The following is a 23,818-nucleotide window of genomic DNA, read 5'->3' as shown; positions in this document are numbered from 1 at the left end:
ATTGCAACATTTAAGAGGCATTTGGATGGGTATATGAATAGGAAAGGTTTGGAGGGATATGGGCAGGGTACTGGCAGTTGGGACTAGATTGGGTTGGGATATCTGGTCGGCAGGGATGGGTTGAACTGAAGGGTCTGTTTCCGTGCTGTACATCTCTATAACTCTATGACTATATCTTCCCTGGATTCCAGCATCTGCAGGTTTTTTTGTCTCTAAATAAATGTTGGTCTAGTTAGCAAACCAGGCACATCCAATGAATAAATTTGTGGGAGCTATTGTGGTAGCATCCCTACTTTAGAGTCAGGAGGCCTGAGTTCAGGCTCTACTTGCTCCAGAAGTGTGAAATAACATCTCTGGACAGGTTGTTTAGAAATATATTTTTAAATATTGTGAACTTGCCTCCAGTAGCACTCAGTGTTCCAAAACTATACCATATGAACTGGTCTCTTTTCTCAACCTTTCTCAATCAGTCACAGACAGTAGTCTGTGTAGCAAAAAAAAACCCCAAAGAACGGGATATTAGAGAGGAAATTAGAGACAAAATCAGAAATTGCTGGAAAAACACAGCAGGTCTGGCAGCATCTGTGGAGAGAAAGCAGAGTTAATGTTATGGATCCAGTGACCTTTCCACAGAACAGTCGGTATAGCAAACAAACGTACTCCAATAAATTAATCCCTGAATCCAACATTTAAAAAGTTCACTGATAGAATTGAAAAAAAACAATCAGGATATTTAATTTATAAATTTTCTTTGCTGTTTACTAACAGTTTAATTTGCACAAGTGGAATAATCAAAGGTCGAGCTTGATTTTAGATGTGAGTTGATGTAATGTTGGATGAACAATCTGATAATTTAGCAACAGTGGAGGAGTCAGGAGAAGTGGTGGTGAGGTAGAGCAGGATACGTGTAAATGCTAATGCTGTGTGCTTTCAGATAGTGTCATGTAGGGGAAGCATGCAGATGAGAAGCAGGAGGTGGCTACGGACGATTCCTGGGAAACATCAAAGCAACAACGTGAGAGCAGGAAGAGAACGTGGCTACAATTCCATGAATGAAAGGGGGAGAGCAATGCAGCCATTTGGACAACAGGAGAGAGATGTCAAAGCAGGTTGGTGGGATCATGTGTTGAAGCAGCAGACAACTCGAGATGGTCAAAGAGGGCAAGTTTATTTTACGTTATCTCGGTTACACAGGACCTCACTGGTAACATAAGACCCTTTGAGTGCTGTGGCATGGTTGGAATTCATTCACAAAATTGTTATGGTACAGAAGGTGGTCATTTGGCCCATCACATCTACATCTGTTCTATTACATCGAGTCAATTCCCTGCCAATTCCCCACATCCCTCACTCCATTTCTATCCAAATAATCACCCCTTCCGGAGAAACAAACATCATGGGCTGGGCCATAGAGTCTTAGAGCATGGAAACGGACCCTTCAGCCCAACTCGTCCATGCCATCCAGATTTCCTAAACTGAACCAGTCCCACTTGCCTGCATTTGACCCGTATCCTTCTAAATCTTTCCTATGCAGGTAGCCATCCGAATGCCTTTTAAATTCTGTAATTGTACCGGCCTCTGCCACTTGTTCTGGCAGCTCATTCCATACATACACCACCCTCTCTGCCAAAACGTTGCCCCTTAGAACCCTTTTAAATCTTCCCCCTCTCACCTTAAACCTATGCCCTCTAGTTCTGGGCTCCCTCGCCCTTTGGGGGAAAAGACCTTGGAGAAGATGGTGGTGAACTGCCTTCTTGAACCACTGCCTTCCTGAATTACTGCCTTCCTGGTGGGAATTGAAGGGAGGTGGGGAAAGATTGGGCCAGGATGCGATGAAAACCCCTTCGGGATGTTGTGAGGCTGAGGGAAGGGGCGAGTGTTGACAAAGAGTGGATGAGTCTGCTGAATTTGGAGGTGGGACAGAGGGCTGAGTGAAAGGGGACAGGGGAACAGTCCCTAAGGGGTAGGGATTCTGTCTAACGATGTCAGTTCACAGGAGGAGGGGGAGAAAGAGAGAGAAAGACAAGGACACCCAGCTGAGAGCCCTCCCCCCGGAGCAGGATAAGAGGCCTCGGGTATATCCCGGAGCCTCAATCCGCAGGCACTCAGTGCAGGGGCCGCAGTATACAGAGGCCGGGTGCAACTGCGGAGAGAATCCCTGCTCTCAGCCCCGGGGTCACAATCCCCACTCTCAGGCAACCCCAGGCCGGATCCTCTGCTCACTGTGTGTGTGTGTGGAGTGGGCGTCCCTTATGTTGACTGCTCCTGATGCACTTAGATCCACATTGATGCGGGATCTGGGAATAATCCCAATAAAACACCCAGAGCTCATAGTCAGGATCTAGTTCAAACTGCGGGATCCACAAAGTTGGAGATTTGTGCCAGGGGTTTCAGATTTATTTCAGCAAGTTCTTTCCAAATAAACTCAAAAACCCAAACATTTTTCCCCCCCTCATTCCCATCCGCCTACTCTAACAGCAATTCTTATGAGGAACTCACAATATCTTTGACTGAACTCACCAATATCTGGAGGGTAATGATTCTCCTGCTCCCGAAATCTGCTGCCCATGCTCAAATAAAAAAGGTTGACAAATGATTACCGGTCTGTTCATCTCGTTCCCAACGCTCGCCCTACGATCAATGAACTCACCAGCACGATTACAACAACAGCTTTATTTAAATAGCACCTTCGGGTCATAATGCAATCCCCGGGCACTTTGCAGAAATATTAATGAATACAGTTTGACGCGGAAGAATATATTAAGTCAAAGGACACAAAGTTTCGTCAAATATTTCAAGGAGTCACTTGAAGGAGTGACAGTCAGGGAGGGGATTTTAATTTTTAAAATTGAGTAATTGCTTAATCCGAAGGCAAAGTCTCTCATGAGCACGGGGTGGGGTGAAAGCGAGTAGAGTCATAGACATCTAGAGCACAGAAAATGATCCTCCAGCCCATCACCTCCTTTCTGGTTAAAAAAACACATATTCCATTTTCAAGCACACAGTGCATAGCTTTGCATGCATTGGCATCACAAGCACATATCAAAATACTTCATAAATGTTATGAGATTTCTGCCTCTGCCACTCTTACAGGTAGTGAGCTTGAGATTCTCACCACCCTCTGGATGAATTGGCACAAGTTAGCACATTTTTCTTGACATCAAATTTTACAGGACATGAAAGGCCAGGCTGGAGTGCCTCAGAAAACTAATACCTGGCGTTATCAAAAACACAAATGAGGGTCTCAGCAGCAGAGAAAAACTGCTGTTACAACAACAACTTGGTCAGCAGCAGACATTATGCATTCAGATGGCACAGACGTTCCTTCATTTGAGAAAGTGGCATCCTCACCTAACCATGGAGAACCCACAAATGACAAACCAGAACTTCCAAAGATTGTTTGACAAAGTTCCAATGGAAAGCTTGTAACTTGAATCCATTTTCACGGAGGAGGGGAGCAACGTTATCCAGGGAATAGACAGGGACTGGAAAAAGTTATTCAGCCTCTCAAGCCTGTTTTCTCATTCAGTTTGATTAGGATTGATTGAGTTTTCACTTGTACCCACCTGTCCTTGTTGCATATCACCTAAATGTTTTTAAGTTTTTTCACTGACCTTTGCTGCTTTTTAAGAGGGAGAGTTCCAGATTTCCCCTTCACTTTGTATTAAGTCGTGCTTACACACAGCAACTGAGCTCTAACTTTAATGCTCCCACGTTCTCAACTGAGGGCAGGCACTGGCCTAGTGATATTGTGCTGGGCTATTAATCCAAAGACACACTTAGCATTATTCGGTTCAATCCCACTATAGTAGCTGGTGAAATTTGAATTCAATACAAATCTGGCATAAACAGTCTGCCATGAAACCAGTGTTGATTATAATGTTTGTTAAAAAGTTCATTTGGTTCAATAATGCTCTTAATTAACTCACCTAGCCTGGCCCATGCAATTTCGGATGCATAGTGGAGTAATTGACTCTTAACTGCCCTCACAAATGGCTGAACAAGTCATGCGGTTGGATAAACTTATACTCCACAACCACTTGATGAAGGAGCAGTGCTCCGAAAGCTAGTGCTTTCAAGTAAACCAGTTGTATAAATCACTAGGAAGTCTCACAAAGGAATAAAACTAGATGGATTGTCTGATGGCAAAGACAGCCCTGTCGATCTTGCAAAGTCCTCCTTACTAACATCTGAGTGGTTATTGTCAAAATTGGGAGAGCTGTCTCACAAATTAGTCAAGCAACAACATAATCATATTCATGAAATCATATGCTATCTCTCAGCAACTTCATCACCATCCCTGGATATTACACCCAACCCCCTCCCTACCACCAGCAGGACAGACCCTGAAAAAGTGGTTGGCATAGAGGTCAAGAAGGGAGTTGTCCTTGGAGTCCTTAACATTGACCCTATGTTCCATGAAAACTCATGGCACCTGGTCAAAGATGAGCAAGGAAGTTTCTTGCTGACAGTAATCCTTCATGTTGAACAACACTTGGAAGAAGCACTGAAGGTGGCTGAGGCATAGAATATAGGAGTCTTCAGTGTCCATCTGTTCAAAAGTAGTTCAATAACACCACTACTGATTGAGCTGGTCAGGTCCTAAAGGATATAACTGCTAGACTGAGTCTGTGACAAGTGGTGAGGAGACCAAGAGGATCCTTCACCTTTTCTTACCAACCTGTCTGGCATAGATGCACCTCTCCATGAAAGTCATGGTAAGGCTGACCACTAAGCTCTGTAGTCCTGCCACATCCAATCATGAATGTTGGTGGACAATTCAACAACTGATTGGAGAAGGAGGCTCCACAACCATCCCCCAACCCCAATGATGAGGGAGCTCAGCCATACAGGACAAAAGATAAAGCTGAAGCATTTCCAAGAACCCGTCAGCTAGAAGTACCAAGTGGATGATTCATCTCAGCCCCCTCCTGCATCATAGGTGCTGGTCTTCAACCAATTCAATTTACACCATGTGATCTCAAGAATAGGCTGAAGGCATTGGATACTGCAAATCTTATGGGTCTTGACAACATCCAGGCAACAGTAATGAAGATTTGTACTCCAGAACATGTTTTGCCCCAGCCAGGCTGTTCCAGTCCCGTCACAACACTGGCATCTATCCGACAATGTGGAAAATTGTCTAGGTATGTCTCATACATAAAAAGCAGGATAAATCTAACCTGGCCAATTACCGCCCCATCAGTTTACTCAATCCTCAGTAAAGTGATGGAAGGTGTCATCAACAGTGCTATCAAGCAGCACCTGCTCCCCAACCCCCAGCTTGGAATATGACAGGGCTCCGACTTCATTACAGCTTTGGTTCAAACATGGACAAAAGAGGTGAATTCCAGAGGTATGGTGGGAGAGACGGCTCTTGACATCAAGACTGCATTGGATTGATGTGGTATCAAGGAGCCCTAGCAAAACCTGAGTTGCTGGAAATCAGAGAGAAATCTTTCTGCTGGTTGGAGTCATACCTGACACAAAGGAAGATGGTTGAGGTTGTTGAAGGTCAGTTATCTCAGCTCCAGTACAACTCTGCAGGAGTCCCTCAGGTTAGTCTCCTCAGTCCAAACATCAGCTGCTTTCTCAATGACCTTCCCTCCATCATAAGGTCAGAAGTGGGGATCTTCACTGATGATTGTACAATGTTTGTGATTCTCCCAATTCTGAAGCAGACCACGTACAAATACAACAAGACCTAGATGATATCCATGCTTGGGTTAACAAGTGGCAAGTGATATTCATACCACAGAAGTTCCAGGCAATAGCCATCCACAACAAGAAAGAAGGGAACACCACCAACTTGCCATCCTAGAGTCTTGGATTCACACAGCATAGATTGAGGCCCTTCAGCCCACCGTGTCTATGCTGACCAACAAATACCAAATGACACTCATTCCATTTACCTGCACTTGGCCCATTGTCTACTACACCCTGGAATTTTAAATTCTCATCCAGATGGTTCTTAAATGTTGGGAGAGTACCTCACAGGCAGCACATTCCATATAGCTATCACTCTCTGAGTGGAAGAATTTTTTCTCATATCTCCTCTAAACTACTTGCTCCTCACGTCTGCCACAGGGAAGAGATTTTAATGATTTACTCTGTGTATACCTTTCACAATTTTATGTCCCTCAATCAGATTTTTCCTCAGCCTTCTCTGGTCCAAGGAAAATAAACGCTGCCTATCCACTGTCTCCTCATCACTGAAACATTTCATTTCAGGCACCATGCTGTTGAATCTCCTCTGTACACTCGGCACCATGCTGTTGAATCTCCTCTGTACACTCTCCAGTAGAACCAAGTCCTTCTGATAGTGTGGCAACCAGAACCGCACACAGTACCCCACTCGTGGCCTAACCAATGTTTTATAAAATTATAATGAAACACTTTTGCTTCTATATTCTACGCCTAGGCTAATTAAGGCAAACATCTGCATACTTTCTTCACTACTCTGTCTACCTCTGCTGACACCTTCAGGGATCTATGGCCTTGTATACCTAGATCCCTTTGTTCCTCAGTACTCCCTAGGGACCTACCTTCATTGTGTATATACTTCTCTTATTAGACCTCTCAAAATGCATCACCTAACATTAATTGAGACTAAACTCCCCCTTCCATTGCTCTGCCAGATTATCAGCTGATCAATCAGGCTGCAGTATAGCCTGAGAGCATTCTCCTCATTATCAACAGCACCACCAACTTTCATGTCATCTGCAAACTTATTAATTATACATTCTACATTCATATCTAAGTTGTTAATGTAAATGACAAACAGTAAGAGTCTCAGCACTGATCCTTCTGGGACACCATTGATCACAGGTTTCCAATCACAAAAACAACCCTCCAGCATCACCCTTTGCTCCTCCTATTTGTCAACCAATTTTGGATCCAGTTTGCCAATTTGCCTTGGATCCCATGAGGTCTTACCTTTTGAACCAGCCTTCTGTGTGAGGAACAAAAACACAAATTGCTGGAAAAGCTCATCAGGTCTGGCAGGATCTGTGGAAAGAAATCAGAGTTAACGTTTCAATTTTTAGATTAGATTAGGTTCCCTACAGTGTGGAAACAAGCCCTTCGGCCCAACAAGTCCACACCGACCCTCCAAAGAGTAACCCACCCTCCTCTGACTAATGCCCCTAACACTACGGGCAATTTAGCATGACCAATTCACCTGAATTGCACATCTTTGGAATGTGGGAGGAAACCAGAGCACCCGGAGGAAACCCACACAGAAACAGGGAGAATGTGCACTCCACACAGTCGCCCGAGGCTGGAATCGAACCTGGAACCCTGGCGCTGTGAGGCAGCAGTGCTAACCACTGAGCCACCGTGCCACCCGAGTGACCGTTCTTCAGAATGGTGGGACCTTCCATGTGGAACCCTGTCAAAGGCCTTATTGAAGTCCATCTGAACCACATCAACTGTACTACCCTCATGAATAGTCACTGTTTCAAAAAAACGCAATTGAATCAATCAGGCAGGATCTCTATCCAACAAATCTATGCTGACACTCCTTGATCAATTCCAGCCTTTCCAAGTGTTGATTAATCCTGTCCTTTAGATTTTTTTCCAATAAATTTCCCTGCCACTGATGTCAGACTAACTAATTGGTAATTACCTTGTCTATCTGTGCTGCCCTTCTTGAACAAAGGAACCACATTGGCTATCCTCCAGTCATCTGGCACTTCATCTATGGCCAGCAAAGTATTAAATATCTTTATCAGAGCCCCAGCAATCTCCTTTATCGCCTCCCATAGCATCCTGAGATGCATCTCATCAGACCCTGGGATGTGTACATCTTTTTGCCCATTAAAACCTCCTTCTTATTTATTTTAACATGTTCTAGAACCTCACAATCCCAACTGAAATCCCTGGCTACAACATCTTTCTACTTTGTGAATCCAGATGAGAAGTATTCATCAAAGACCTCACCCATGTCCACTGGCTCCATGCACAGGTTGCCCCTGCAGTCTCTAACAGATCCCACTCTTTCCCTGGTAATCCTCTTACTCTTAACATACTCATAAAAAGCCTTGGGGATTTTTCCTGATCCCATCTGCCACAAATATTTTGTGGCCCCTCTTTGCTCTGCTAATTTCCTTTTCAAGTAACCTCTATACTCTGTATATTTCTGAAGGGTTTTTAATGTGCTGCACTTGGCAGATGCATCCTTCCTTTACTTTACAAAACTCTCAATATCCCTGGCATCCATGGCTCTCTGGACCCTCCCTTCTCTCTTAGAGGAACATACTGAACCTGAATTTTCACGATATACCTTAAAAAGATTCCCACTTTCCCAAATGTAGACATATCTTCAGGTAGCTGCCCCTTAGCAGATCTTGTCTAAAGATATTAAAATCAACCTTCTCCTAATTTAGACACTTTAACTTCTGCACTGTCCCTATCCTTTCTATAATCTCTTTGAAACTTACAAGAGTTATGGTCACTATCCCCAAAATACTCACCCACTAAAGCTTCACCCATTTGACTGACTTCAATCCCTTGGATTAGGTCAAACATTGCCCCATCTCTAATAGGTCTATTTATGTACTGGCACGAAAAGCTCTCTGGACACTTTAAAACTTCCACCTGTCTGATCCTTTCACACTAAGGCAGTCCCAGTTAATGTTAGGAAAGTTGAAATGTCCAACAACTATTCTGCCACAATTCAACTGTTTACATACCTGCTCCTGTAAGTCCCTTTTACTTGGCAGGCCATGACGTATTATCCGAGGAAGGTAATCACTCCTTTATCCTGACATGGAAATATATCAACATTCCTTCAGTGTCACTGGATCAATGTCTTGGAACCACCTCCCTCATGACACTGTGGATCCACCTGCATCCATGGTCTCCAACATGAGATTGTGAGAACTGGTCAAGTGGACAATCTCTGACAGTTGATCTTAGCACTTGCCCACATTCCTTCATGATGCATACGTCAAATATCATGCTGCTGCTTAGATTCTGCTTCGAGAAAATATTTGGAGAAAAGTACATGCTCTTAACAGGCTCTGCGAACTTGTTGCATCATATTTCAGTTTCGTTCAAATGGACTGGAATTGCAGGGGAAAGTAAGATTTGTGGTGGCAGTGTGAACAAATGAATAAGAACTATATTAGGAACTGATGTATTAAGAGCATAGGATGCTTTTCCTATCATGTCTATGCAAGAGCAGCTCTTCTAGTTCAGTTTCTCTGCCCAATATCTGTAGATATGTGTTTATTTGCTTCAGCTGCTTGTTTATTGGGCTGTGCAGGATGAAGAATAATTACAGGCAGCACTGTCATGCCCACATTCAATATCCGAGCAACACAAGCCGACCATAGGCCCCGGAAACAAATCAACATCAAAGAATGACATCCCATGCTTCCACACGCAAAAGCAGTAGCAACATTCCAGATGTTCCAGAGATGCAGATCCAGAGGCTGACCTGCAGCATGACCAGTGGCAAAGAAACTCCACAAGTTACAAGCTGATGTAATAATGATAAGTGATGAACCTGGACTATTGAGAAACAAAACAAAAATGTCCAACAGAAGGGGAAATTAATTTCTGGTCACAAACGTAAAAGATCAAAGTGTTTGCCTTGCACGTCACTTAAATATACTGATAAGTAAAAAAAGGGAATTTGGGACAACACCATACAATGGGGTAGAGTAAATTCAAGGGCAGTGTTCCCTTGAACAGCGTGCTTCAAACAAAGGAAGGTGAAGAGCAGAAGGCTGTGGTGAAAACGCTACAGTCATGTTTTTTTAACCAGCTGCAAAAGGTGAGGCGACACCGAAATATCATTTCATGTTTGCCAGCTTCTGGAAAACACAAGATAGCATTCACAAATCGCGAAGTAATCAAATAAATAATGATTGTGGTCACTGCCTCTTTATTCACAGACTTTTAAGAATATAGAATAAATACGAACAGCACTTCATGCTTCCACAGTGACGACGCGAGTGGAATCTTTATCCACAGACCTCTGCAGCAGGACCTGAAGGGCTATAAACACTTCTCTCTGCAGTTCGATGTATCCATTGATGTGACAGACACAGCCCAGCTGATTGCTTTGTGCACGTGGTTTTAAAGGACATAACAATGAAAGAGGATCTTTTCATCCTTCTGCCCCTTAAAAAGAGAATGAGGGGTGAATACAAAGTAATTTGAATGACATATGAAATAACTCCACAGAGGCCAGCATCCTGTCACTAAGTTACCATTTACTTTATTGTACAGTCCTTGATACTGATCTAGCTCCTTCAGAGCCATGTCTCAGTGTGAACAGGATGTCTAACACTCCTGTTCTTATCTGTCAGCCAGGGCTCCCTGATTGGACCGGGTTAACAGCCCCAATCAGGAAACTCATATTCTTTGAGATCCACCTGGCTGACATTGTTACAATGACTCCAGTATGTACTTGAGAAAAATACGCCAATGAAGCTGGTGAGAGGTTGATGAAGAAGAGGTCAAGGATAGTTTTCTCTCTTGTTGGACACCTCACCACTTGCTGTGCACCCAGTCTAGTGGTTATATCCATTCGGACCTGACCACAACTGATGGACCACCTCCTATGGTTGGTGCACAGTACAAAAGTGATTTGGATTCACTTATTTTATTAATTACCACTGTATAATGCACTAGTAAGCATTAGTGAGTAACATTATAAACTTTGTTCATGAAAGAAAGCTGCTGATATTATTTTAAACTTGATTTGTTTAAGTCCTTAATCAATGAAATCTGTACTGTCTGCAGTGAACTAAGCCTCCATGCTGATGTGAGGTGCTTAAGTTGAGGGAATGTTCTCAAAGTATTTCAGATCTGATGCTTGAAGTCTTTACTTTTCTTAAGTCAAGGAATGAAATGTGCAGAGAGCTGTCAGGTAGTATCTAGTTACTCGACTTTGGCTTCTCAGGACAAACTAAGGATAAGTGGGACTCTACCCACTGATTTTAGAAGCATAAGAGGTGATCTCAATGAAAAATATAGGGTTCTTAAAGGGCTTGAAATTGTGTTGCTGGAAAAGTGCAGCAGGTCAGGCAGCATCCAAGGTACAGGAGAATCGACGTTTCGGGCATAAGCCCATTTTCAGCTCTGATCTCCAGCATCTGCAGCCCTCACTTTTTCTTAAAGAGCTTGACAGGTTAAATGCTGAGAGGATGTTTCCCCTCATGTGAGGGTCTAAGACCAAAGGGCATAGCCTCAGAATAAAGGGGCACAAATTTAAGACTGAAATGAGGAGGAATTTGCTCTCTCAGAGGATTGTGAGTCTTTGGAACTCCTTGCCACAGAGAACTGTGCAGTGCAGAGACCTTGTGTATATTTCAGGCTGAGGTAGTTAGATTTTTGATCAGTCGAGGAATCAAGGCTTATGGGGAAAAGGCTAGAAAGTGGACGTGAGGATTATTGGATCAATCATGATCCTTTTGAATGGTAGAGTAGGTCTGAGGGGCCAAATGGCCTATTCCTGTTCCTATTTCATATATGGTTTTATATAATCCATGAATGAACAAAGACATAAGGAAAAAATTGAAAATTAGGAACAAGGCAAACATTATGTATACCGATAGCATACATGACGAATTGGACCGAAGGGTCTGTTTCCATGCCGCGCATCTCTATTACTCTGTCCTCTATAATAAGAGAGAAAATGAAAAGATAATGAAAGGAGTTTAAAAAATTTAGGAAGTCAAATAGGTAATATAAATTTAAATAATCAAGGAATACTAAATAAATTAGTACCTGTTATATGTCAAATTTAAAAAAAAATAAAGCTGTGATGGAATTAAGACCATTAGGAGATAGATTGGATAACACCACAGGTAATGGTAAAGAGATGGTGGAAACGTTAAGTATTATTTCACTTCAACATTTACAAGGGAGCTGGAACATGTTGACAACATGACCTTGAACGAAAAGATGAGCAACAAATTCACATCAAAAATCAAAACAGGAAGTTATCGAAGAAACCGAACAAACTCAGAGAGCAAGGCTTCTGGTCTACATGGATTATAGCCATGTTCTTAAAAGATTTTATGGGACACAAACAGAGACATTAACAATTACTTTTAATAATTAATTAAAGAAAGGAATAGGGCCTGTGGACTGTGAATAGCTAATAAGGTTCCTGTATTTATGAATGGGAATTACGGATCAGGCAGCTTAACATTATGGAAGGAAAATAATTCAATCCTTACGAAAGAAGAGAACAGGAGAACAACTTGAAATAGAAGAAAATATACGAATGAAAAGTCAGCATGAATTCTGAAAGGGAAAGCCGTGCTTGCATAAACCTGTTGATTATTTTGAGGAGGTAACAAAGGGAATCAATGATGGTGATTTGGTAAATATAATTTATCTGGGTGTTCAAAAACCTTTGGAAGTGTACCCAATAATAGACAAATACATTACGTTAGACTAAGGTTAGGCTAAGTTAGAGTATATGGTGTCAGAGGACAAGTCACTGCATTGACTGCTAGGTGACTTGAAGACTGAAATCAGGAATGGGATAAAAGAATAGTTATTTAGAGTGGTAAAAGGTAGGAAATGGTATTTCATCAGGATTAATGTTGGGATCACTGCTGTTTACAACTTACATTAGCAATTTGGACTTTGGAATCAAAAGCACAATACCCTAAATTTGCAGATGACACTAAATTAGAGGAGGATGTGGTGGGGAGAGGGAGGATATAGTCAATATTTTTGTGGATTACAATAAATTACCAGAGGACATTAATATATTTGCGAATGGGTAAATAATTGGCAATTATGTTTAACATATCTAAATGTGAAGGTAAACAGAATAGTAGGAAGTGACTATATAGGAACAAATGGGACATGGAGGTCTTGGAATATAAATAAACTAATCAAATGACACACCACAGATTAGCAAGGCCATTTAAAACCAAATCAAGTACAAGGTTTTATTTCTAAATGGGTGGAATCGAAAAGTAGGGTTGCTAACCACTGTTGGTGGTCACAAAAACATGCCTGATTAACTATGGGTTATTTAATGGGGAATGACTCCAAATCCACAGCAATGTGGCTGCCTCTTAACGACACTCTGGGCAATTAGGAAAGGACAATAAGTGTCAATTTTTTTTAAAATCTGCAAGGTTTTGATAGAGTGGAAGCAGAGTTTCTTGTGGGAAAGGACATAACTGAGGATCAGTGTGAAGATGTTGATGTGATAGTACAAAGAACATAGAGAGACAGTAGAAAATAAAGAGTACTGTTCTCAAGTGGGTGCAGAAGCAACAAGACTTGATGTATATGTGTACAGGTAATTAAAGGTGGCAGTACAAGTATAGAGATCTGAGAATAACGCAAAATATTCTAGGCTTCTTTAATAGGGATGTTGAGTATGAGAACTAGGAGGTTATGCTGAATTTATATATGACACTGGTTAGATCTCAGTTGGAGTATTGTATACAGCTGCTATGGTGAGTAACTCACCTCCTGATTCCCCAAAGCCTGTTAACCATCTACAAGGCACATGTCAGGAGTGTGACAGAATACTCCCCACTTGCCTGGATGGGTGCAGCTCCAATAACACTCAAGAAGCTTGACACTATCCAGGACAAAGCAGCCCGCTTGATTGGCACCACATCCACAAATATCCACACCCTCCAAAACCAATGCTCAGTAGCAGTAGTGTATACAAACTAAAAGATGCACTGCCAAAATTGAGAAGGAAGGGCTTATCCCTGCTCCTCGGATGCTGCCTGACCAGCTGTGCTTTTCCAGCACCACACTCTTTGACTCTGATCTTCAACATCTGCAGTGCTCACTTTCTCCACTGCAGTAATTCACCAAAGATAATGACACAACACCTTCCAAACCCACAAACAACTACCATCTGGTAGGATAAGGGCAGCAGATACAATGGGAATACCACCGCCTGTAAGTTCCCTTCCAAGCCACTTACTATCGTGACTTGGAAATATATCACCGTTCCTTCACTGTCACTGGGTCAACATTCTGGAATTCCCTCCCTAATGGCATGTGGGTCAACCCACAGCATGTGGACTACAGCCATTCAGGATGACAGCTTACCATCACCTTCTCAGGGCAACTAGGGATGGGCTATCAATACTGACCAGCCAGTGATGCACACGCCCACAATTAAAAAGAAAACGAAGTTCTGGACACAACACTTTAGGAAGGATGTGAATGCATTGAAGAGAGTGCAGAGACGGTTTACAAGAATGGTTCCAGGGAAAAGAATTGTCAGTTATGATGATAGAAGTTGGGATTGTTTTGAATAGAGGGGAGAAGACTGAGGGAAGATATAATTAAACTTTTCAAAATTAAGAGGATCTGAAGGGAGTAGATAAGGAGAAACTGTAACTGCTTATGACAGGATTGAGAACTAGAGGGCACAGTTTTAAAATGTTTCCAAAAGTAGCAAATGAGATAAAACCTTTCAACACTGCAAATAGCTATGTTCTGCATGCACTGCCTGGAAGTGTGACAGAGGTTGGTTTAATTCAGGCATTTAAGAGCCTATAGGTGATTATTTGTATAGAAATATTGGACAAGATTATGAGGAAAAGGTAGGAGAATGGCAATATGTTAAAATGCTCAAGGAGCTAGCACAAACAAGATGGCTGAATGGCCGTTTTCTGCACTGTAACAATTCTGTGACCTGACACCTCTATATAAGATGAAAAAATTTAAGAAGGAACTCAGAAAAAATTTATTCACTATAGAGTGGTGAGAATGTGGAACTTGCTCCCACAGAAACTGGTTGAAGTGAATAGTATGGAAACAATTCAGATAAATCTGTATGAAGAAGAAGGGAATAAAAGATTTGATGAGGAAAAAAATCAGAGGAAATACAAATGGTTGGGTAAAATGGTTTGTTTTTGTGATATACATTACGCATAATCCCATCTAACAGTAAAGCAATATCATTAAGGGTTGAGAAAGAATGTACAAACACAAATCCAATCATAACAGGATGTATTCGCAAAAGCAACCCCACAGGACAACCAAGGAAAATGATTACATGCAATTGAGGTGAAAAGTAAAGGCAGAAGGTTAGCCAAGAAGATTGAAGCAGTCTATAGATTGTAACAGGAAAGCAAAGGCTTTGTAAAGCTGTTGTGAGAAGAGCATTAAAAACTGAATCTGGTCACTAAAGGTTGCTTCAGGACTAAATCAAGCTGATGCTCAAGTTATAGCGGAGCTGGTAAGTGAGTATTTATCAGTCTGTACTCCTGTAGATGATGTTTATGCTGCATCTGAGGATTACTTTGTATTGCATTATTAATAAATTAGATAGAAATGTAACCTTTTTCATTTGAGCCTAATCTTTATAATTGTTAGTTGAGCTCTCAGAGTGGCACACTCATGTGTATTAGAAATTACTGAAAAGATTAGGGCTCAAGGTCTGGAATAATCTTCATTTGAGCAGATTAAGAGGATGAACAGATGCTGTGTGTGCCTTTTTCCCATATCTTCAACAGTTTGATAAATCATAACATGTTCCCTGAGACAGAAAGCTACCTGATGTGGTTACTATGAAATGAAAAAGTTGGAATCGGGAAAACGCAGGTCTATCAGCCTGATATCAATTACTGAGATGTGAGGTGGATAATAAGCGATATCTTTTATGATCATTGGGAAATGCAAAGGGGAATTGGAAAGTCTCCCCAAAGAATTAGATTCTGCCAAACCGATTCGATTTTCACCAGGGTGTGAGATTATGGGCGACAGTGAGCCAGACTTTTAGAAAACGGTTGTTCAGGTTCCTTTCACTAGGTGGTTAGATCACAAGGTAGAATCATGCAACATTACTAAGGAGTAGAAATACTGGTTAGAAATAAGCTTTAATCACATCCAGAACCTTTTAGTTTTACAGAGTTTGTTCATCTTGAAGAAATGTTACCAGTGGTATCTCCAGGAACAAATTTACAGCCACAGATTTTCATAGACTTTATTCATGATATAATTATTTATGAATATGTTGGACATATGGTGAGCAAATTTGCAAATGAGACCAAAATCTAATCACGCAGGATTACAGATAAAGGCCATTACAACATATATTGACATTTATATTCTATTCAAGCACTGTCAACATCTTTCCTATCTAAATCGATCATTATAACCCTTTATTGCTTATCTATCTACCTCTAAAACCTATCTATACTATTTATTTCACCAGTTCCCATGCTAGTGAGTTTCACATTCTCAACACATTCCAGACAAATAAGTTTGTCTCTGGTTTCTCGGTCACTACTTCGGATTGCTGGTCTCCAGTTTTGCTCTTCCCAACAAAAGGGAAACACCTTTGCTGGATCTACTCTGTCAAAGCATTTCACAGTTTTAAAGCCCTCTATTAGGTCACCCCTCAATTTTCTCCTTTCAAGAGAAAGAAGACACAGCCTGTTCACCTATTGTTGACAGATATGCATGGATTAGGTTGAATTAAAGGAAATTCAAAAGGAATTAAATTCACTAGTGGACTTGGCCATACAGTAGTACTAACTTGTATTAATGTAATTGTTTCATAATATTGGCACTAATTTGCTGAAGATTCAGTATTGCTGAGAAAGGACACATTTTGTCAAAGCTTTTGTACCAGCATCCACCACTTCCTCTGGCAGCTCATTCCATACACGTACAAAAGTTGCCCCTTAGGGCTCTTTTATATCTTTCATCCTAAACCTATCCCCTCTAGTTCTGGACTCCTCCACCCCAGAGAAAAGACTTTGTTTATTTATCCTATCCATGCCCCTCATAATTTTGTAAAACTCTCTAATGTCACCCCTCAGCCTCCAACGCTCCAGGGAAAACGGCCCCAGCCTGTTCAGTCTCTCCCTGTAGCTCAAATCTTCCAAACCAGGCAACATTCTTGTAAATCTTTTCTGAACCCTTTCAAGTTTCACAACATCTTTTTGATAGGAAGGAGACCAGAATTGCATGCAATATTCCAACAGTGGTCTAACCAATGTTCTGTATAGATGCAACATGACCTCCCAACTCCTGTACTCAATACTCTGATCGATAAAGGAAAGCATACCAAATGCCTTCTTCACTATCCTATCTACCTGCAACTCCATTTTAAAGGAAATATGAACCTGCACTCCAAGGTCTCTTTGATCAGCAACACTCCCGAGATCTAGCTAAGATTTGCTTTCCCAATATGCAGCACCTTGCATTTATCTGAATTAAACTCCATCTGCCACTTCTCAGCCTATTGGCCTATCTGATCAAGGTCCAGTTGTAATCTGAGGTAACCCTCTTCGCTGTCCACTACACCTCCAATTTTGGTGTCATCTGCAAGCTTACTAACTGTACCTCTTATGCTCACATCCCAATCATTTATATAAATGACGAAAAGTAGAGGCCTCAGCACTGATCCTTGTGGCACTCCACTGGTCACAGGCCTCCAGTCTGAAAAACAACCCTCCACTACCTCCCGCTGTCTTCTACCTTTGAGCCAGTTCTGTATTCAAATGGCGAGTTCTCTCCATATTGCATGAGATCTAACCTTGCTCACCAGTCTCCCATGTTAACCTTGTCGAACGCCTTACTGAAGTCCATATACATCACATCAACCTTCATCATTTCTCTTTGTTACTTCTTCAAAAAACTCAATCAAGTTTGTGAGACATGATTTCCCATGCACAAAGCCATGCTGACTATCCCTAATCGGTCCTTGCCTTCCCAAATACATGTACATCCTGTCCCCCAGGATTCCCTCCAACAACTTGCCCACCACTGACGTCAGGCTCACTGGTCTATAGTTCCCTGGCTTGTCCTTACCACCCTTCTTAAACAGTGGCACCATGTTAGCCAACCTCTAGTCTTCTGACACCTCACCTGTGACTATCGATGATACAAATATCTCAGCAAGAGGCCCAGCAATCACTTCTCTAGCTTCCCACAGTGTTCTAGGGTACACCTGATCAGGTCCTGGGGATTTATTCACCTTTGTGCATTTCAAGACATCCAGCACTTCCTCCTCTGTAATATAGACAGTTTTCAAGGTGTCAACTTCTATTTCCTTAAATTCTATATCTTCCATGTCCTTTTCCACAGTAAATACTGATGCAAAATATTTGTTTAGTATCATCTCCATCTCCTGCAGCTCCACGCAAAGGCCGTCTTGTTGATCTTTGAGGGGCCCTATTCTCTCGCTAGTTACCCTTTGGTCCTTAATATATTTGTAAAAACCCTTTGGATTCTCCTTAATTCTATTTGCCAAAGCTATCTCATATCCCCTTTTTGCCCTCCTGATTTCCCTCTTAAGTATACTCCTACTGCCTTTATACTCTTCTAAGGATTCACTCGATCTATCCTGTCTATACCTGACATATGCTTCCTTCTTTTTCTTAACCAAACCCTCAATTTTTTTGTCATCCAGCATTCCCCATTCTTACCACTCTTTCCTTTCACCCTAACAGGAATATATTTTCTCTGGATTATCGCTATCTCATTTCTGAAGGCTTCCCATTTTCCAGCCATCCCTTTACTTGCGAACATTTGCCCCCAGTAAGTTTTTGAAAGTTCTTACTTAATACTGTCAAAATTGACCTTTCTCCAATTTAGAACTTCAATTTTTAGATCTGGTCTATCCTTTTCCATCACTATTTTAAATCGAAAAGAATTATGGTCACTGGCCCCAAAGTGCTCCCCCACTGACACCTCAATCACCTGCCCTGCCTTATTTCCCAAGAGTAGGTCAAGGTTTGCACCTTCTCTAGTAGGTACATCCACATACTGAATCAGAAAGTTTTCTTGTACACACTTAACAAATTCCTCTCCATCTAAACCCTTAACACTATGGCAGTCCCAGTCTGTGTTTGGAAAGTTAAAATCCCCTACCATAACCATCCTATTTTCATGCAGAGGGTGGTACGTGTATGGAATAAGCTGCCAGAGGAAGTGGTAGAGGCTGGCACAATTGCAACATTTAAAAGGCATTTGGATGGGTATATGAATAGGAAGGGTTTGGACAGATATGGGCCAGGTGCTGGCTGGCTAGATTGGGTTGAGATATCTGGTTGGCCAATGGATGGGTTGGACCGAAGAGTCTGATTCCATGCTGTACATCTTTATGACTCTGTTCATCTTGCACTCATTTGGATATTTCGCAAGAATACAAAGTCAGGGTTATCCATGAACAGAGAGTGTTGATTGGTTGGCAAGTGGACTCTGTTTGGCAAAGGTGTTGCCAAGGAGAATGCATTCTTAAATGTTGATTGATGGTGGCCAGGATTTGTTTAAATTTAAAATCAGGCAAGTTGACTTTGATTGTCAGGGCATTGCCCTAAGAAATGAACAGTGAAGTGCATGTTTATATGCTCTTTCTGACTGGAAAGAACAGGGCTGTGTATATTAATATATATAGTTTCTAGTATGCACAAGCATGCCAGTCTGTGAGCCCAATTGATAATTATAAATTATGGTCAGAGTAATTCTTTGTACATTCAGGATTATCCAACAAATGCTGTCCAATTGCTTGTCTAATGTTGGTCACCACATTGTATGTTTTGCAAATGTAAAGTGGCTACATATGACCAGCACCTTGCTTGTTGTGAACAACTGAAGGGACATACTGCTTGATGTGGTTCACCAGTCTTTGGGATGTCCAGCTTACATAGCTGACACCGCAGCAGCACTGAAGTTCTGATTTATGTGATAGGTAGTTAACAGACACTGTCAGGAGGGAGCATTAGTCATGTTGTTGCTAAAGTTTTCAAAAACTTTACATTTTGACTGGGCCTTGTACTGCCTTCAATATTCACTTAAACAATTTTAGATCATAATCTCTGCCTTCATTATTGTTGCTTTGGATCTGTAACTTTCTCATCTCGTTTTATTCCTTCGCTTGGTGTTTGGATGACTGATATCCTGCCATGTGCCTCCTCTCGACATGTTTTTCTTTGACTTATCCCATTAGCGTGCCCTTTTGATTACGCTCTGTGAAACTTTTCCTCATTTAAAATCTCCTACCCTACCCCATTACACTCCTTTGCTTTATTCTTCCTCCACATCCTCTGTTTCGTTTAATCAAAACATAGGAACAGGAATAGGCCATTTGGCCCATTGAGCCTGTGCCACCATTCAGTGAGATCATGGTTGATTTGTGGCCTAACTCCATATATCTGCCTTTGGCCCATATCCCTTTACACCTTTGCTTAACAAAAAGAAACCTATGTCAGATTTAAAAGTAATAGCTGATGGAGCATCAATTGCCATTTGTTGAAGTCAGTTCAAGCCTCTATAACCTTTTGTTTCAACAAGTCTTCCTAACATCTCTCCTGAACAGTCTGGCACCAAATGTTTAGACCTTGTCCCTTAGTTCTAGATTCCCCAATCAGGGGAAATAGTTTACCTTTATCTACCCTATCCTTTCCTGTTAATGTCTTGAAGACTTCAATCAGATCACCCCTTAAACTTCTAACTTGCAGAAAAAAATATACCTAATTTGTGTAATCTCCCCTCATACCTTAACCCCTGAAGTCAAAGTATCATTCTTGTAAACTCACATTGTCTTTCCTCCAAGACCAATATATCCTTCCTAAGTTGAGGCCTACAGTTCACAGCGCTGAAACATTAACTTATTTTCTCCCTCTACAAATACTGAGTGTAGTGTTTTTCCTTTGTTTCTATGTCAACTTTCCATTATGCATTATTTTGCCTTTTGTAACCATAGATAACTGGGTAATTTTAGAATGATCCCAGTAGGCAGCTTGAAGCTTTGTTCCTGCACTGCCTGAGAAGTGGATCCAAAGCTCAGCAGGTACCACGCCAAAATAATGCAGATATTGGAGCTCTGAAATAAAATCAGAGACTTGGAGAAACTCAGCAACTATAAAGAGAGTTAACAATCCAAGTCCAATATGACTGTTCTTTGGCACACCCCATGCCACACCATTTACTGGGAACATAATTAAATGTTAACTCAATGCTGCTAAATGGGCTAGTATCTCATTAAATACACAGAAACATTGTTTGCTGATTGCATAGACCTGAGCCTTGTTACATTTCTACTCCATGTAGAATATAGTTGCTGACTTTGAACACCTCATCCTGGTTGAACCTCTTGTCATCCCTGTCTTGATACCATTGTGACTATAGCCCCTTCAGTTATGTTCCCTTTGGAAGGTTTTTAACTTCTTAATATTTATTCTGAATTTTCTTTTCTTTAAAACAATTAATTGAAGATATTTCGCCTCAAGCACTTTCAATGCTGAGGTGATTTTTTTCTGGTGATTGCATTGTACGCTCCTGACTTTGTTTGGAATACTGCTCCTATGTCTCAATCTCCTCTGTTAAACAACATCCACCATTTCTTTACTATGTTTTGCAGCAGAAGTCAAAACCATTCCGGACGAAAACTGGGAAACGTGGCCACTGGAAAGTCATCAAGAAAAGGATTGTTGCTCCACTTCTATACTACATGGCAACGATAGCCCACAGACCGCACTCCTCTCAGCACCTTGATTTTAAAAATTGTTACCCTTGCTTGCAAGTCCCTCTAAAATTTCACCTCTTGCTAACTCTTTAATCTCCTGTAACCTGTGCAAACCTTGGCAATCTCTGCTTTCCCGTAATACTGATCTCTTATGCATCGCAGTTTTTAATCACTCCACCATTGTGCTGTGCCTTCAGGTGCCTGCGCCCTGAGTTTGGAATTCCCTCTCTAAGCGCTCTACCTCTTTACCTCCCTCCTATCCCTTACAACACTCCTTGGTAGCAAATTCTTCTACCTAAATCTTTAGTCATTTGTCCTAATTATTTTTCACACAAACTGCATGTTAGATTTTGCTTCACAATGTTCTTGTGAAGCCTCTTGGGAGTTAGTTTTACTTAACAAAAACAAGTTTAAATAATGTACAATTGGGTGGCATGGTGGCTCAGTGGTTAGCACTGCTCTCTCTCACACCACCAGGGACCTGGGTTTGATTCCACCCTCAGACAACGGTCTGTGTGGAGTTTGCATGTTCTCCCTGTGTTTCCTCCGGGTGCTCCAATTTCCTCTCACAGTCCAAAGATGTGAAGGTTAGGTGGATTGGCCATGTTAAATTGACCAGAGTGCCCAGGCTAGTTGGATTAGCCATGGAAAATGCAAGGTTACAGGAATAGGGTGGGTCTGGGTAGGATGCTCTTCAGAGGGTTGGTGTGCATTTGATGGACTGAATAGCCTGCTTCCTTGCTGTAGGGATTCTATGATTACTGGTTATACAGTTCAAGCTACTTTGTGTTGTAAACAAGTAGCCAGTGGAATGTTTATAATATTGAAAGTGGGTATCAAAGTAGATAGCAGCGAATTCCTGCTCAAAACAAAATGAGTGAGTCAGCTTGGAATTACTTACAATATCATTGGTACATGGTCACCACTACTGAATTGAGTTTTTGATTCAATGTTTAATTAATTAACTGAATTTAAACTCCTCTGTTGCCATTTCAAATGTGTACTTTCTGAGTGATTAGACCAGCCCGTTGGCTTACGAGTTTAACATCGTAACAACATGTTATGTTTCCGAATGGCTCCAGCTTCTTAAGTGTGGTTCAAAGAGTCACAATGCCCAGCCTCTGATCTGCGCTTGTAGCTACGTTATTTATATAACAAGTCTAGTTCCATTTCAGGTCAATGGTGACCACCAGGATCTTTATAATTAGTGATTGTGGCAATGGGGAGTAATGAAGATCCAATGAATACTCACATCCCAACATTTTCCTTTGTACTAAGTATGACTCCACCTGGTAAATGGTGACAAGGATGAAACCAATTTGCTCTTGTGGATGGTGGTCTCAGGCTGTGCTCTAGGCTCTGTGATCTGAGGGGGTGTGGGAACCTGGTACCTCAGTTTGGGGCTGAGGAGCAGTGTCTGAGATCTGAACTGAGTGGGGCATCTAGTCCAGTCTGGTGTCTGAGCTCTGGTGGATTGGGTCAGAACTGGGTTAGAGGTTGTCTATACCTTGATCTGGTGTTTCAGAGTTTTGCGTTTGAGCTGCTTGTGATTGGGGTATTCTGGACTGGACTGTCACCAGGAGACTGGGCGGGTTTAAGGTCTGGATTTGTAGAGAGCTGGGCTCAGGGGAGCGGTTTGCATTTTGGGAAGGGCTGAGGATGGGGGAGTCATCTGTGTTTGAGGAGGGGGTTCATGTCTCTGGATTGTGGGGAGGCTTCAGGCTGTTTTTTGCGAGGGTTTGGATTTCGGGAGAGGGTCGGTGTTTTGGGGAGGGGTGTGTCTGTGTTATTGGGGTGGGCTCTGCGCTGTAGGGCGGGAGGGGCTCTGTCATCATTCTGGGGAGGGTCCTGAGGTCCAGGAGGGCTGGCCAGTCTGAGAAGTTTCTCAGTTTCTCTCTCTCTCTCTCTCCCTCAGCGACATGTGGAGGGAGCGGGGGGCGGACCCGAGATTCCACTCGCCCTGATCCAAGAGCGGGAGCCGCAGCGGCGGAGGTGCCGGGAACGGAGCAAGGGGGGAGCTGCCGGTACCGGAGCCGCTCCCGGGTGGACCCTCACGCTGATGGGAACCAAACACTCGAGCCGCTGCCTCCTCCGCCGGGCGGCTAGAATCACCGAGAGCGACAGCGCCGAGGTACGAACCGAGAGCCGGGCGGGCAGCAGCGGCTCCGCCCGGGGGTCAGCTCAGTCCCCGTGCTCTCCGCAAGTCTCGCTGTCGGGCCTCCTCCGCGGGCGGCTAGAATCACCGAGAGCGACAGCGCCGAGGTACGAACCGAGAGCCGGGCGGGCAGCAGCGGCTCCGCCCGGGGGTCAGCTCAGTCCCCGTGCTCTCCGCAAGTCTCGCTGTCGGTCTCCGGGAGCCTCCCCCCGCCTGCCCCGGCCGCCCCC

The 23,818-nt window shown here is 42.5% G+C and overlaps 2 protein-coding genes across 5 annotated transcripts in view; one reads left to right on the top strand and one right to left on the bottom strand.

Moving 5' to 3' along the window:
* The window catches only part of tspan11 (tetraspanin 11), a 74,187-nt gene extending 71,540 nt beyond the window's left edge, over positions 1 to 2,647 (bottom strand). For all 3 annotated transcript variants that reach the window (XM_043709834.1, XM_043709831.1, XM_043709832.1), the window contains exon 1: positions 2,521 to 2,647. The gene's annotated coding sequence lies outside the window, so the exon portion shown is untranslated. The remainder of the gene's footprint in view (positions 1 to 2,520) is intronic.
* The window catches only part of prmt8b (protein arginine methyltransferase 8b), an 84,160-nt gene continuing 61,304 nt past the window's right edge, over positions 963 to 23,818 (top strand). Inside the window, exons 1-2 of one of the 2 annotated variants that reach the window (XM_043709828.1) lie at positions 963 to 1,109; positions 23,349 to 23,564. In XM_043709828.1, the coding sequence (XP_043565763.1) occupies positions 1,053 to 1,109; positions 23,349 to 23,564 (273 nt within the window). In that variant the 5' untranslated portion in view covers positions 963 to 1,052. Of the gene's footprint in view, positions 1,110 to 23,348; positions 23,565 to 23,662; positions 23,696 to 23,818 lie in introns of those variants that run through there. The other variant, XM_043709830.1, reaches the window with a different exon arrangement.

The sequence above is a fragment of the Chiloscyllium plagiosum genome, chromosome 19 (assembly GCF_004010195.1).
Source record: "Chiloscyllium plagiosum isolate BGI_BamShark_2017 chromosome 19, ASM401019v2, whole genome shotgun sequence".
Taxonomy (NCBI): Eukaryota; Metazoa; Chordata; class Chondrichthyes; order Orectolobiformes; family Hemiscylliidae; genus Chiloscyllium; species Chiloscyllium plagiosum.
The sequence above is the reverse complement of the archived record's forward strand: the minus strand, read 5'-3'. Positions and strand labels throughout refer to the sequence as shown.